The following is a 16,626-nucleotide window of genomic DNA, read 5'->3' as shown; positions in this document are numbered from 1 at the left end:
TAGATATTAAGTTAGGGGAAATTTGATATTAACAGACAGCAAACACCAATGTAAGGTAATACTCAACAAATGACTGCATTCTGCCTAAATGAACAAACTATACTTTTTCCTGTCAAACCTGTTAGTAGATATTTAGGAGCTTAAATATATGTGTCGTTTGGGGGAGGGGTGTTGGATTTACTCACAAGAGTTATTATTATTTACACACCCTGAATAAACGTTGTTGTTGTTGTTTTTTTTGCATTGAAAGCAGTTGGAATAAAATATTTCAGTTATCCTAAAATGGACGCGTCGACAGTTTGGTTAATGTCTATAATATTCCTCACTTAGTTTAATTAAGGCTGTTGTTGTGCTGTCTGGCTGGAAGCCTCACAGCAGGCTGCCTAAAAATCAATGGGAATTTTGGACGCGTCCATCTCAACGATCTAAGGGTGGTCGTAAGCCACCTTTATTTCTCTATCTGCTGTGTTATCAGCGGTTTGTAATTACACATATTATTGGAATATCAGTATTAGTTTCATTAAAGTTAAGTTTCTAAACTGTTGTTCGAGTTGGTCTTTATTTATCTAAATTAGTTTGGACCTAACCCCACCCCTCCCGGGGGGTCCTACTTGGTACAATCTGAACCAAGCTAGGAGCTGTCGGCGCTAATTTTTTACTCTGGATTCACGAAGTCTGTGTGTTTTGTGAGTGAAGTGGTTCACTTAGAGTGAAACATTCGGGACTTTTACTTTTTCAAGCTTCTAATTTTTTTTAAAATTCTTCACAACTTGTGGCAGATGTGCCACCGGAAACGCCTAACTAGTCGTAGTTTGGTTTGAATCCTCGGTACCACTCTCGGACAGTTCAAAGTGCGTGATGCCAGTAAACGGAGGGGGGCTGCTCTCTCTGAGCAGATACGCTACTCAGTATTTAACAGTAAGTCCTTTTGTACGCCTACAGTCAGTACTGACGAATACAAATGTAGTGTAATGTAGCATTATTAGATAACTTTAGCCATATGGATGTGCTGTGTGTGTGTTTGCGTGTGTCTCTCTCTGTGTATGTGTGTGAATATCCTTGAGGAAAAGTCGGGAGTTTCCATGAATCCCTGCTGAAGCCTGTTGCACCTGCTGTTACTGCTACTGCGACTGCTACCAGCTACACGAACGGTTTAGTTAGCTAACTTTTAACTTTAAACACATCTGTTGTCTTAAGATTAGTTTTGACTTCTGATCCAATCCGCAGTTTTTGTTTAGTCGACCGATTGGTACATTTTACAGCGGATTTAACGTTTTTGGACTTATTTATCTTGTGGTTATTTGAAAATCCACTTTCTCGGGAAACGGCAGTGTTGTGGTCCCCCTGCATTACAAACTAAAGCCTTCAAACTCAATGTAGTTGTTGTTTTTCTACACTAAATTAAATATACTTATGCAGGAGTTGTTTTTCTGGCACACGATGTAATGCAGGTATACGGCCAGGAGGGGGTAGACTTGCACTGCCTTTTCTTATCAGCAGCACATAAACACAGGAAGTGGCTGGGTCATTTTGTCATTTCCTGATAATGTTCCTTTGATTTCAAGGAAAGATGGGAAGTAATTGGGACAAGAGAAGCATGTTGCTCAAATGATGTGATTATACTCTAAACAAAGCTGTAAAACCTAAATAAAACTTTGGTTGATAGGCAGAAAAGTCTTTAACTTAACTGAACATTTTCTTGTAGCATGTTTCATGTCATGTTCCTACTTTATATAATTGTATTTATTTAGTTAGTTTTGGCCTGTAGGGAAGGCAAAGCAATGTAATTCAATGTTATAATTAAAATGCATCACTTTGTACCTTAATTTACATTTAACATTCAGATTAGTCCAAAAAAAAAAACCCCCAAACAAATGAAGTTATAATGAAAATGATAATATAGGTCTACCATCTATTAAACATGTTCCAGGTTATTTTTCTTTGGACAAACGTGATTGATATAAGAATAGATGGGTACTTAAATAATTCTGCAAGAGACGTTACAGTCTTACGGTAACAGTAAAAATGGTATGTGTTTCAGCTACACATTTATTTTGTATTTTCTTTGTGATAAGTGATGAGCTGTATCTCTAAATTTGTTTTCCAAGTCACATCCTGTGTGTATAACCCAGTATGTCATTTCCCCTCCTCATTAGTGGAAATGTGTTTGTGTTTTGTTATGTAATCGCTTGCACTAGGGACTGTGACTTATCCAGTGGGCCTGCCTTAGGGCTGAACGATTATGGAAAATAATCTAATTGCGATTTTTTTGCCCCAATATTGCGATTGCGATGCGATTATTTTTTAAGGTCTTTGTCTTCTGTATTATTAAACAAAGACAAGCAATACATCATATAGTATGGCCTAGAGCTGGGCGATATATCGAGTTTTTAAAACATATCGATATATTTTTATACGAGATATAAGATGTGACAATATCCTTTATATCGATATAGTCTATGTTACGTTATAATTATAGTTGTGGAGCCGCAAGTTTGCCTCTCTTTCGTCCACTTTTGTCTCTACGCAACGTTACTCCGCCTCGCCTTCACTGAAGACAACTCCCCCTCCTACCCCATCGCTTCACGTGCAGGCAGCGACAAGACGGACACGGCAAATCTCCGTTAACGAGTTACTGTGCATCGCCCCATGCGTGGGGCTGGACGGCGTCAACGTGCTAACGAGCTAAACATGCTAACGAGCTAACCGCGCTAACGAGCTAACCGCGCTAACCCTAAAATCCTTTCATTCTCTCAAAAGTTGATAGCGCGCCTTATGTATGAATTCTGGTTGTGCTTGGTGGCCGCGAACCGATTTTATGTGGTACACGGCGCTCAGCAATCTGTCAAAAATGTTTGAGTACGACTTTGGTAAGCTACGGAGCTGCACCGCTTGATAGATTGTCGGCGCATTACGGCTACCGAGGAGCTTCGCGGAGTGATACGTACTGTGCATCAACGTAATATTACCGTATTGTGTGTGTATAAGGACCATAAATGGCACCTGTAAGAGACGTGGTTATGAAGCGGATTTCAAACTCCAGGCTATCAGTCACACAGTAAAACTTGGGAACAGAGCAGCTGTAAAATCTGTCTGTCTTTGTTATTACGCTCAGCGTCTTTTAGTTTACATTTTGACTGCACAATTGTGAGCTCTTTGTTTAGCACAAAAACAACCTTGTTTTCTTTTATTTATGGAGCATTATTATTTAATGAATGCTCATAATTTAATTTTGAGTAATTTTTCATGTACATCTGTGCTGTATGTTAATAAAAGTGCCTGTGTGACATCTGGGACACAGCTTTGACTAAGAACTCTTTTTGTTCTTACTTTATGGCTTAAAAAAAATATCGAGATATATATCTTATATCGCCATCCAGCTAAAAAATATCGAGATATGAATTTTGGGTCATATCGCCCAGCCCTAGTATGGCCAATACTATATTACATTAATTTTAAACTGTTCTTTCCTGGAAGACAGACCTCTGTTATGATGACATGAGGTGATGCATGAATTGATGACTGACATTTTTATTTAACTTCTTCAATCACAACAGTATATTTGAACATACACAATAGTTTATTTTTAGCTTACAAACATCTGAGCATAAAGTGCTGACAAGGAACCCTGGTGTAAACATTAAAATGAAAGTCAGTACAATGTGCAGATTGCAGAAATATACATAAAAAAAAATCAGTGGCTTTACCACACTCAGTTTTTCGACATCTGTGAACTACTAGACAGTCATTCAATTAAAAAATAATATTAAATAAATAAAACTAATAAATAAAAAATACACACATCTTACTGATCTCTGCAGTCAGTAACATTACACATAAAGTGCAAACATAATAGCAATTGTATAAACACACACACAAACACGCCTTTAAAGTTTAAAGGCGTGAAATTGGACGGTCTAGCCTTCTGAATCAGAAGGCTAGTTCTGATTAGCGTCACCGCTGTCTCGGTGGAGTTTATTAAACTCGGCCGTCTGCTTCTTGCTATCTAAAATATAACCAGACACTGGTGTAAATTCTCGACTGTCTCATACTTCTGTTTAATAAGTTTTCTGTTTGACGTTTAGTCAGCTGTGTGAAAACCAAGGAGGAACCCACCCGGGGGATTAATAAAGTTTTATTTTATCTAATCTAATAACTTTAATCTCAGCCAAACCGATTTACTCACGAACAAACAAAACACTGAAAAAAGCCCAACAATAACATTTTTAGGTTGTCTAAGTGACTTATATATTACGTTTAACCCGAGCAGCGAAACTCCGCGGTGATCTGAAAATGATGTGCCGGGAGTTGTGCCGTTCTCGGCCGCATCAGTAATCCTCGAGCTCCCGGCTAGCTGTCGAGCTGGTGGGTAGCAGACGCCTCTGAAAACGTCGAAGCACTTTTGCAAATATGGGATATCTTGATAAACCGAGCAGATATTTGATGTTTACACAACTACTTTCTCGCCTGAAAATATGTTAAAAGTTTATTTTGTGACCCAGAAAGATTAGTATGAGTAATTTTAAAACTTAGTAGCGGCCGCCATTGCTGGAAACTGGAGTTTGGCTGGGCCGCGCTATGAATTCTGGGATATGGTAGTAATTTGGACAGCCTTCGGCGCGTCGCTGTGACGTAATCGGTCTACAAATGCGGCCTCAGGAGGATGCAGCCCATGAATTTGGACATGTCCAGAGTATAATCGCAGCCTTTGCGGTTAGAAAATTGCACTTGATCATGTCGCGATATTATCGCAAATGCGATATATCGTTCAGCCCTAGCCTGCCTGCGAGGACCCATAACGTTCAAATCGCATAGTACAAAAAGACACTCTGACTTAAATTGGTTTGGCTTTGCCTGAAGCACGCTCATATTTCTAAGTCATTCATATGTCTCCCCTCTTCACACATGGCAGTCTGTTTGGCCCTTTGTGGTGCAAATGGATGTCAAGTGATATCCCCCCCCTCCAATATAAATGTTCCCCCTTTTTATTGAGGCTGGGCTCAGTATGTTTCCAATCCATTGCTCTCTACACACACGAGCCTGGTTTGCGAAAAACTGTTTAAGATAAAGTTCCAGATGGGCATTTCAAAGGTCATTTCCAGATCTAAAAAAAAAAAAACAAAACAAAAAAAATCTACCCCTCCAAGAGTTTGTTCCCCCCCACTGTGGGATCTCTCTGCTTCTGCCACTGGTCCTAAAGTATTCCTGTGCTGGCCAGAAGATCAAAAAAGTGGGTTATGATGGGTGTGCTGCCAGCTCGAGTCATGCCCCCATTTCACTAAGCCTGAGCCTGGAATGGCAGCAGCACAGAGATTTTTCACTTTCCACGATGTAAAATCCTAACCATTGTACTAACTCAGATTTGAACTCCTCAAACGTTCACTGTGGGTTTGTCTCTGTGAAGTGAGAATCGGCTCTGAAACTTTGGGAAGTGCCCGATATATCTCGATGTGCGAGCGCGTGGCGAAGCCGGAATACGTCGAGTGATCCGCTGTCGCGTTTGTGGATGAACTCTCAGGTTGTTGGGATCGCCGCGCGCTTGCACAGGAGCTGGTGTGCCTGTGTGTTTACACTTTCTGCAGACGGTGGGATTTGTGCTGAATGTAGGCCAGCAGAATCCCTCTTACGTCAAAGGTAGGCGGGCGGGCAGATGCAGGGAGAGAGCTGCTGGTGGTTGTGCAGCTGTGGCCATGGAGGAGGCTGTGGCGCACATCAGTCTGCCAGAGCACCGCTGGCGGTGAGCAGGGAGAGACACAGAAAGGAAAGAGACTGAGCACCAATGATGAAGACGGTCCTCAGCTTGCACAGGAAATGGGCCCACGCGGTGAAGACCATACGTATCCTGCAGGGGCTCGTGAGTGCTATTCTGATTGCAGCTTAAATTTGATCAGATGTCTGGCCAGCCAGCATGACCTGAGAGTTTCTTTAATGGTTTGGGTCGTGTTTTATTTTGAAATGAGGATGTCAGAAGTGCAGAAAAGTAGCACTAACGGGTGAAAAAATTCCGGGTAGTTTACGTGAACGGATATAAAGTAGTTTGCCTTTTCTCTCTCCATGTTTGTTGTGTAAAAAAATTGATGTGTCATTCGTGTTTTTATATTTTGAAATCGCCTTTGTCGTTGTTGAAAATAAGGGCATGTTTTTGACCAACTTTGCGATTTTCTTTGGACTGAATGAGTTTTTAGTCTCCTAACAGATATAAATAAAGTGGCAGCATCTATTTAAAAAGGAAACATCTTTTAAACAATTTCACTTTATTTCAGTTTTTTCCTCACTCTGTCAGTTTGAGTCTGTCTTTTAATTAGTATTTCTTAGTGTGACCTGTTGGTGGCTTCCTCATACAGCCTGTTTCATACAGTTTTTTGTTTTGTCTTATTTAAAGAGTGCAAACTGATGCTTAAGTGTTCCAAATCCATTTCTAATCAACAAAAGCCAGAAGTTACTTTTCACAGCTTGCACTAAACAGCCCAGTGGAGGGCTGTCATTGTTCTTGTGGTTGTGTAACAACAGGAAGCATGGGCTAATGAACTAGCTTTGTTGTTACATCACAAAATACATTATTAATCTGTCCGGTGAAATAAACCCATCCGTGGTAATCTTTTCTTCTCTCTCCTCAGAACCCGGTCATGGAGGAGACCGTGTGGGAGCAATACACCGTGACCTTGCATAGGGTGAGTCCATCTGCACCTAAAGACACTCCCAACCTCATCTCATTTACAGCGTGCACATGTTTTCCATAAGCCCGAGCTGTTGACCCCGGTGGATCACAGGAAATGCATTTAATTGATTGCTTTGATATTTTGAAGTGAACCGATAGTGAAGGGAAAATGATGTCAGTGACATTCCCCTGAACTCTGAATGACCAAATTCAAGCAGAGCTGTTATGTTTTAAACCATCAAGAACAGTTATGTTTATGTTTCTGCTTATGATACTTGACTCGGGGTTAAGTAACTTAGAGTAATGGATCATGGAGCTTTTAGCAGCTAGGGGGGAGTATAATTCAAACCCGTGTGTGTGTGTGTGTGTGTGTGTGTGTGTGTGTGTGTATTGTATGTATATAGAAGATGGATTTAGCTTTTACAACCAAGTCATAAGTGTATTTAATCTGCACTCTTTTTAATAGCCAGCAGATGGCGATCTGCTGGTGACCTGTGGTTGTAGAGAAGGCTACCTGGGAAAACACAGCTTGGCTGTTTTGCTCTGCGCCCTCAAAAAACAGTTTCCTGATTAGTTTAGGGGCTCAGCTCTTAGTTTCCAGTCTTACTGAATACAACATGAAGTCCAGTCTGTAAGTTTTCATTCTAAGAATCAGAAACAAGGATTATCACGTCAGACACCAAGATAGCGATGGCAATTGCAACTCAAGGCTTCTTAAAGACTGCTTTAACTGTCCTTGTCGATTTTGAAGATGACCATAATTTACAACTAAATATTTTATTCAGTGCTACTTGAGACTGACGACATCAAGAAATTGTTTAGAAAGGTAACAAAGTAAAGGAGCTGAGTTCTGGTTTTCCACAGAACTCATATAACATATAACACAAAGTCTTACTTGAAACCAAAGTTGTTGGCTTTGTGTGGCCATTGAAAAGACTGCAGGTGTAAAGCACATCCAAGTTACTTATATCTGAAAAGTAAAACTAACGTTCATCTTTTATACTGTCTATAGTCTACCTTAAAGAGGTGGTCAAGACATGGGAATCTGTGTCCTGAGATGATTTTGTTACATGGGGTGTTATCCTGCTGAAAGTAACAACAGACGATGGGTACACTGGTTATAAAGAGATGGACAGGTTCAGCAATAATACTCAGGCTATCGTGTTTAAACAATGCTCAGCTGGTACCAAGTGGCGGACCAGTCTCCTCTGGCATCAGTAAGGCATTTTTGCCCAGAGAATTGATGCTCACTGGATGTTTTCCCTTTTGTGGGCCCATTCTCTGGAAACCGTAGAGTTAACTGTGCAGGAAAATCCCAGTAAATAACCAGTTTCTGAAATACTCAAACCAGACCATTTGGCACCAACAACCATGCTGCGTTCAAAGTCAGTTAAATCACCTATTATCCCCATTCTGATGATCGGTTTTAACTTTAGCAGGTTGTCTTGACCACATCTACATTACTCCAATGCAGCAATGTGGGATTTGCAAATTGGCTGTTGCCAAATTTATTTTTTATTTTTTTCCCCTGGTTCTGTATGATGTCACTGAGAGTGAGTCCCACCTACCAGCTGTTCAAATGTTTTGTTGATGAGGGGCAGCCAATTAGAAGAAAGTTTATTTAAAAAGAGGTTGGTCTCAAAGGGGCATCTTGAATTTAGGGTTTGAGTCCAAGAATAAAAAAAATATGAAACAGAAATTGGCGTAATGGGTTCCTTTTAAAATAGATTTCAGTGTTTAACATGTGGTCATAGTTAGATTACTTTTCAACAATGTTCTGATCATTAATAACTTAAGTTTATTAGAAATACATTTACATAAATATACCAGGTTAAAATATTTATTTATTTATTTCTCAATTGAAAAATTTAGTCCAGGAATCCTAAACTGTATGATCCAGTGACTATTAAAAAATGAAGATATACTTCAGTTCCACTTTTTGATTTTTCCCAGCTATCACATCTTTAATCGTTTATTTGTTCAACTTGTTTAACCATCATCCAGTGACCAGGGTTCTGGCTGCTGTTATGTTAGTCACGTGTGTGACTGTGTAAGCGCAGGAAGTCATTTGAGCTTAGGTAATCATCATGATGAGCTCATTGTCACGTGCTGTGGCTCACTTAGGCCAGAAAAGCAGATTTTGTGCAAAAAGGTCCTCTGCTGTAGGCGTGAGCCCCCCCCTCACAACCCCACCACAGCCAGCTGTCACACTCTGCTTTGTGCTTATACTTTTTGGTCCCTTCCACTATTTAACCGAATTTTCTCTCTTTAAATATTCAGAGTATTTCTAATGTCATTTAAGGAGCACAGAGTCTAAATATATGATATTTATTTGATTTTTGGTCTAAGGTAGAGCCCATACTTTGCTTGTAAGGGATTAAAACGGTATTTATTACAGTATGCAACATTCAGCCACATTTCCATTTTCAGGTAGGTTGCAGCTCGTAACTTGGTCGTCCACCCTTTTCTCCAAAAAGAAATGACTTCTGGAGTCTAGATCCACAGACATGTATATACAGCACAAAGTGCAAACTGAATACACAGTGTAGTACAATATCTGCCCAGTAGTTTATATCATTTGTCAGATTATGGCATTTAAAAAGCTCCAAAAAGAACAAACACAATCCAGAGGTTCAGTTCAGCAACTGGAATTGGTGGAGGTGATCCTGATCACACAGTTAATCTTTAGTTGCTTGCGTTGTTTTCCATCTCTGTAGCATGCACTTAATAATGAAAAAGCAGGATTCGCATGTGTTTCATATGAGTGGGATGTCGTCAAACATTCCCAAACTGAATTCTGGATTTATTGCTTTGTTTTTACTCATCTGCCAGCCAGTCAATATGCATTTATCAAATCCAATTTAAATAAATATCTGTAAACGTCTTCAGACGGAGGCAAGATTTACAAGATGGCAAAGAGGAAAAAGGGGAGATTCATGGTTATAATGAAGGAGGACATGCAGTGGGTTGGTGTGACAGGAGGATGTTAGAGGTGGAGATGGAGCTACACCTAAGAGGGAGCAGCTGGAAGAAGAAGAAAAGGCAGAACAGGCCACACACCGTTTATTAACTTGGTTTTGGGTAAAGATGGGTATAATATGGTTGATCTGATGCATCAGAAAATAAAGCATGTTCTGAGTATTTAAAGAGAGACAATTCACTTAAGAATACCCCCCCAAAAAGTTGTTACCAGCTCTACTTTCATCAACCTGATGGTGAAAAATAATCAGCCCATATCACATTGTAAATATTCCTTAATAATTATAAAATTGGTTTAAGATTTCTTATTTAGATTGGCATCTGCAGGAGCAGCTGGTGACTTTTTTTTTTTTTTTTTTTAATCAGGCTCCACAGATCTTCCCTCTTGCTTCAACCACTGGTGGAAACGATGCAAATCAGCAACAGGCTTTCTTCTTGTTTCAGTCAGGGGATTATTCCTGGTTTCATGTTACAAACTGCACGTGTTTTTGTTTTTTGAGTAGAAGAAATTCTGTGAGTTATGAAATCTGAGGAAAAATCAGACAATGTCGAGCGTTTTCATGTCAGGATGAAGGCAACCTTGAGAGAGTTGACATTTATGTGAGATCTGAAGGGTTGGGGTTAAAATTATTACATTATCATTTTTATATATGTAATAATTGTATTACACTTTATATTTTAACCTTTTCTTTTTCTTTTTTTAAGATATATTTTAGCCATAGTTTGTTGATGCAGCCCTCTATTCTCCCCCTCCACTGCTGCTCTTACTCTTACCCTTCCTCTATCTCGACAGCCATCTGCCAGAGAGTGTGTTGTTGGTTTTTTTTTTTTTTTTTTTTTTTTTTTTGTTATTCATTTATTTATTTATTTCGTATTTTAAGTACAGATGGAAGGGAGGGGATAAAGAGAGACAGGGTCAGCAAATCTCTGACCTAATCTCATCAGGGCAAGCTGGAGCAGTGGCAGGTAGAATCTGAGAAACCCAGAAACATGAAGAATTAAGCAGCCTTTAAAAACAGAGTATTTAAATTAAACTTTCTGTTAGTGCTCACATGTTAGATTGGCTTAAAATCTGACACTTGTTACTTATGAAACATCAATGTAGTATTTCAGAAAGCTACATAGTATTGAAGTACAGGTGCTCAGCCGCTGGATAGTCCTACATGCTCTCAGCAGGCAGAGCTGTAATCGCAGTCAGTCAAAATCCCTTTAATCACCATGTACAATACACATACAGCCATGATAATGCAGTGTGAGCTGAAACACACCGTTGGGACCTCACACACGCACGCAAAAGCTTAAAAACACAAGGGGACAATGAAGCGAGCCCTCATGATGTACCGTTGGAGGAAAAAAGTTTATGAATTCATTACCTGGATTTTTTCTTTTTTTATTCTTGAACTAAATCGCGAATAATGCCGCATAAAATCCAACTAAACTATTAATGTACAAATGGATACTTTTGATGTATTTATTGAGCATGCTGTCACACAGAGCAGGGGTTTAGGAATTCATAGAACCTCCTTTAGCAGAAACAAACTCCATCAGACATTTCCCTCAGCTGCTTATGAGATATAAACAACATCCAGGAAAAATTGTTGACCCTGCATCCAATAGAACATTTTCATTTCATCATACCACAGCATCTCAATTGGATTAAATTGGGTCTTTCCTAGTTTAAAACAGGCCTGTGGGGGTTGACTTTGGTCTTCATTTTATTAAGGCAGTAAGTCAGCGTTGCCTAATCTGTTTTTTTTTAAATGGTATTTTCCTGTTATTTCTGGCCATTGGATAAACAAGTATATTTTGTGCTTCAGTAAACTGATGCATGACAGTAAAAGTCCTGCCCTTCTGTAATGTTAGTGCAGTATAAACTGTGTTTTCATGTTAAATTATGTGTTTAAAAAGTAATATGTTCGAAAATGAGAACATATTAACCTCTTAAGGTTAATTGTGGTGCAAAGGCATCAGAAGCAGAGCACTACCAAACCTACTTCAGCGCTACCCCTCTGAATGTAAATAAAATAAATGGTATTAAGTATGTCTGTGCTGAGTTTGAAATTCTAGTGTCATGACAACTTTACACAAACACAGTTTATGGTCACGTGTAGATATTTCTGCAGGTGTTTTACTGTTAGCCTTGCTTAGGATTGTGCGAAAATCACAGCGTGCAATGTCCAGTTGTATAGAGAGTAGCTGGAGCGTTTTTGAGTTCACAAATCTTTCCTCTCTTTTCAGGATTCGAAGATGGGCTTTGGCATTGCTGTATCAGGAGGGCGGGATAACCCAAACGAGGACACTGGCGAGACGTCCATTGTCGTATCTGATGTCCTGCAGGGAGGGCCAGCTGATGGATTGTTGTTGTATGTACCATTTGTTATTTTATGGTTTTACTCCAAAGAAACAAACTCCAAAATAAATCTACTCACAAAACAGATGTAACAGCTTGATAAAATAAATAAAAATGTAATTGACTTCAGTTGGATTAACTTGTGTGTTTACTTTTGTTTAGTGAAAATGACAGAGTAGTGCAGGTGAACGCCATCCCCATGGATGGAGCCATCCACTCGTTCGCTGTCCAGACCCTCAGGAAGTGTGGCAAAGTAGCAAAAATTGTAAGTAAAGCACTGAGCAGCTCCTTCAGTGGGAGACTGCAGCACCCACGGTGTGGGACGGAGAGATTTCACAGGTCTTTCCTCCCCACTGCTGTCAGACTCCACAACAAAGACTCCAACTGATCAAACATACACATCCACACTGGTGCAATAACACTAAGTGCAATACTTTTCTGGCATCGTTGTATTTTTACTCAGTTGTATATAGCATTTGTATTCTATTTTTATCTTATTGTATATTTTATTCTATTTTATTCTACTGTATATAGTATTTTATTCTATTCTGTACAGTTGTGTACTGTATTTATTCTTATTGTATTCTAATTTTTGCTTCATAACTTTTGCACTGTCCACTTCCTGCTGTGACAAAACAAATTTCCCACGTGTGGGACTAATAAAGGTTATCTTATCTTATCAATCTCTCTTTTAAAAAAGAATCTACTCTTCACATTAGGAATTAGGATTTTTCTTAACTGGATCTGTTTGTGCTTTTATGGAAAAATTCAGACAGTCAAGAGGCCCAGAAAGGTTCCAGTCAATGTGCTCAATCGTCAGCCATCACCTGACGACAGAGTCTTCAACAATGACTACAATGATGACTACAACTATGATCAAGACCGACGTAGCGTGTACAGCGCTAGGAGTGGCGGAGGCCGGGACCAAAGCCTGGAGAGGGAGCGAGGCGGCTACATGGACTCCGGCTACCACACACGTGATCGTGACTATGACCGGCGGGAACGTGGCAGGAGCACAGAGAGAGACCTCAGCCCGGACCGCCAGTACCGGCGAGATGGCAGCAGAGGCCGCACTTTGGATAGAGAGTACAGCCCAGATCGCCGCTATAAGAGCGAGCATGCGCTTGACCGTGACTACAGCCCAGACAGAAGGTACCGCAGCGACCGCACATTAGACCGAGATTACAGTCCTGATCGGCGTTTCCGCAGCGATCGAGCCCTCGACCACAGCCCCGACCGACGCTACCGAAGCGACCGAGCCCTGGACCGCAACGAGAGCCCCAATCTGCGCTACAGGCGTGACAGTCCAGGACGAGGCCGCGGCCGCGATCAAAGCTACGATCGAGGACTTGACCGCATCGCAAATGAGCCGCGGAAATATGACGAGCCAATAAAGCGAAGTGCAAGCAGGGACCGCCTTGAACGCACACCGTCACCTGCTGCCGTGCCCCTCCCTCTGCCACGCCCTGCCCGGGATCTGGAGCCGCTGGAGAAACCTGTGAATGTGCTACTGCTGAAAAACCATCCCAACGAAGGTGAGACGCTAAAAGGCTGTCAGATAAACAAAACATGTGAATGGTTCTCTTCACCTTAAATGAAAAGGGTTACAGTCTCTGTGGGTGGCACGGAAAGCTAACCTTTACTAAAATTCAGGTTAAATCCTATTTTTATGTTAATGAATAAATAACAAAACAATCTATGTTGGAGGGTTGTGAACTTTTTCCCAATTCTGAACTAAGACGTAAGAAGAAGTTTGAGAATCACTCAGTTAGGTTCTTATCTGACATATAGAATGGTTTATTATTCAACATAGAAAGGTTAACCGCTTTCCTACCAGGTTATCTGGTGTCTTCCTCAGCTGATACCCTTCTACACAATCATTTGGCAAATCTCACAAAGGTAGCTGCCAATAGCACTTGTGCATCTGCAAGCCTATTGGAAACCTGACTCCTGCCCCAGCTCTTCCTTTTTCTGTTTCTATTTTAATTTCATATCTGTTGCCATTTATATCTGCTCTGTTCTGTAGTAGGGGGTTCCTTCATATGCACAGGGAAGGGCATGGTGATCCCAAAACAAGGGTTTAAGTGGTCCTGACTAGAGTTTTGTTACCCATTTCTAAGTATCTTTGATATCATAAAAAAGTGAATAAAACCTGTACAGCTATTTGGGAAAGAAACCCCCTCCTGCATTTAGCACAAAATAAGTGGTGTCTGCCACAAGAAAAACAATTGGCAACAAATTTGATAAATGTTAAGCAGAGGAAAGGATGCACTTTATTTGAAGGTTTTATTAAATGGATGCAAAATGGAAATGTCCTAATTGTACGTTTAATTGTTTACTCAAGCAATTCTAGCGAGAGAGAGAGAGTTAATGGAGGCACGGCCATGTCAGCATACATCACCACCAGCTGATTTCAGCATATCAGCAGATAAAATGGCTTGTACCATTCATCAGTTTGGCGCTTGCTGTTTACTGGCTTTATTTTTAAATTGAGGTGAATTTCTTCACTTGGCACAGAAATGCATAAAACAAAATGAACAGTTGGAAAAGTGATCACAGTGCTTATAGGTAAATTCTTATTTTAAACATCAGCCTAGTATATCAGTGCATCATTTATACAGATGTGTCCAGAGGCATTTTGGTCAGTGACCGTTAATAAACCCTTCAGAGGTCGAAAAGTGACCTGATTAATTTTTCCATTTGTTCGGTCATGCCAGGTTATCTAGACTGTGAATGTCAGATATAATTAAAGTGGAGTTGGGTAAAATAAGGTAAAATATTTGTTTGATTATTTATACATAAAATATATGTGTGATTTGTGTTTTTGCAGAATATGGCCTTCGTCTGGGCAGCCAGCTCTTCATCAAAGAGATGACCAGCACAGGACTTGCCAGCAAGGATGGAAACCTGCAGGAAGGGGACATTATTCTGAAGGTAGGGTGGTGTATATTCCTTATTTGTTATTTTTTGCTCATTAACCGTCCATTTCTGACAGTTCAAATGAATCCTTATTTATATTTTACTGGGCTTTCGCTCAGCATCATGGGTCACGCTTTGGATGAAACGATCCGGTCACACAGGGTTAAAGACACTGCGTAGCAACTACAGATCGCTAGGGGAAATGAGTATTTCCTGACCAGTTGTTGGCAGTCGATGTGAAATCGATGGCTACATCGCAGTCACGCAAGACTAATGACTAGTTTGTGACCCCATGGCCCAGCTGTCGCTTTGGAAAAATGAGTATTCCTCAGCTGGTTGCTAAAGCTTGCTGGTATTTCCTCAGTAAGATTGCAAAAAGCTGTATATACCTCTGCACTGAAACTTTCCAGTTGCCTTGTTCACTAGTAGGTTGCTGACAACACAGACACTCTGTAAAAGTTGTTGGTTTCAGTGATATGGTGCGAAATTTAGTTTGAAGGTGAGTATTCTCGATTTCTGGTTTGCATTACACTTTCTTAAGTTACAGCTCCGGAAGCAATCAAGAGCAGGCTGAGAAATAAATTATTTCCCTAGTGACCAGTGGTTGCCAGGAGTAGATGGGTCTCTGACCAAAGTCAGTGCTAGTATATTGTAACCTTGGTTTCTGCCGCTTCAGTTGCTTGGTTGTATTCCGTATCCAGGCACAGCTGACAAACAGCCTCTAATTTCTTTCTTTTATGTTAAAGTGCTGCAAAACCGTGCTGTAACACAGCTGTCATCTGTTTGCTTTCAGTCTCTTTTGTTTATGTCTTCCACTGAGAGAGAGTCAGAGCTGCAACATTGGGTAGCGGAAGTGTAACATCTTTTAGCAGAAAAGTACCATTGTGTAAAATAAGAAACATGCGTTTAACAGAGTAGTATTTCGTACTAGAAAGGGCAGCAGCGATTAAACATTTAGTCGACAAGTCGCCCACATTCCTATCAGTACCTGGGAGAAGCAGCTGCCACACAGAGGCAGGGCAGAGTGGTCACTTTTACATTTGTCTCATATTAAACAAGATGAACAAGATTTCTGAAAGTTTCAAATAACAAAGGCGGCGTGTGTAAAGGTAATCTCAGTGAACCAACGCTCAGGATTCACACTGCTTTAAAAGCTCAGTTTTAAACTTTTTTTTTTCCCCCTACTGTTTGCTCTGTATGATATCAGTGAGAGGGGGGTGTCCCAAGTGTGGTCATGTTTGGCACAGAAGCACCAACAACCTGCTGTTTTTAAATGGTATTTGTGTGAATGGCAGTCGTCTTAAAATGAGGGTGGAAGAAGCTAAAAGGATGAACTTAGGGACTGCATTTCCATTTAACTTCAGCATTTAGTAAGCCACCATTGAATTTGAGCTATTTTATTCCATGGGGTATTTCTGAATTGTGTTTTAATGTTTTCAAAAAAATTTATTTTGTTTTTGCTCTTTGATTTATTTATGTTTTTTATTTTAGCTTCTGTCATTTTTTTTTTTTATCTTTTATGTGGACTGTTGTAAATCAGTTTGATTTCTTTACCCTATTTAATTGAGCTCTTTTTTTTTTTTTTTTTTTTTTACACCTTATTGCTTTGTTCTACTTTAGCTAGCCATTTTTGTTGTTGTGTTTTTGTTACTTTTTGGCTGCTTTTGTCTCCTCTGCCTCTTTTGACTTGTATCTTTACAGTGTAAAATAAATAAGGATT

At 40.1% G+C, this 16,626-nt stretch overlaps 1 protein-coding gene across 4 annotated transcripts in view; it reads left to right on the top strand.

The window, feature by feature from the left end:
- The window catches only part of tjp2a (tight junction protein 2a (zona occludens 2)), a 48,535-nt gene that overhangs the window by 19,026 nt on the left and 12,883 nt on the right, over positions 1 to 16,626 (top strand). For 3 of the 4 annotated variants that reach the window (XM_080876167.1, XM_080876165.1, XM_080876168.1), the window contains 5 exons: positions 6,618 to 6,671; positions 11,876 to 12,000; positions 12,150 to 12,252; positions 12,760 to 13,522; positions 14,818 to 14,921. In XM_080876167.1, coding sequence (XP_080732293.1) covers positions 6,618 to 6,671; positions 11,876 to 12,000; positions 12,150 to 12,252; positions 12,760 to 13,522; positions 14,818 to 14,921 — 1,149 coding nt within the window. Of the gene's footprint in view, positions 1 to 625; positions 919 to 6,617; positions 6,672 to 11,875; positions 12,001 to 12,149; positions 12,253 to 12,759; positions 13,523 to 14,817; positions 14,922 to 16,626 lie in introns of those variants that run through there. The other variant, XM_080876166.1, reaches the window with a different exon arrangement.

This window comes from Rhamphochromis sp. 'chilingali' (genome assembly GCF_963969265.1).
Source record: "Rhamphochromis sp. 'chilingali' genome assembly, chromosome: 2".
NCBI lineage: Eukaryota > Metazoa > Chordata > Actinopteri > Cichliformes > Cichlidae > Rhamphochromis > Rhamphochromis sp. 'chilingali'.
This window is presented reverse-complemented; position numbering and strand designations above follow the sequence as displayed.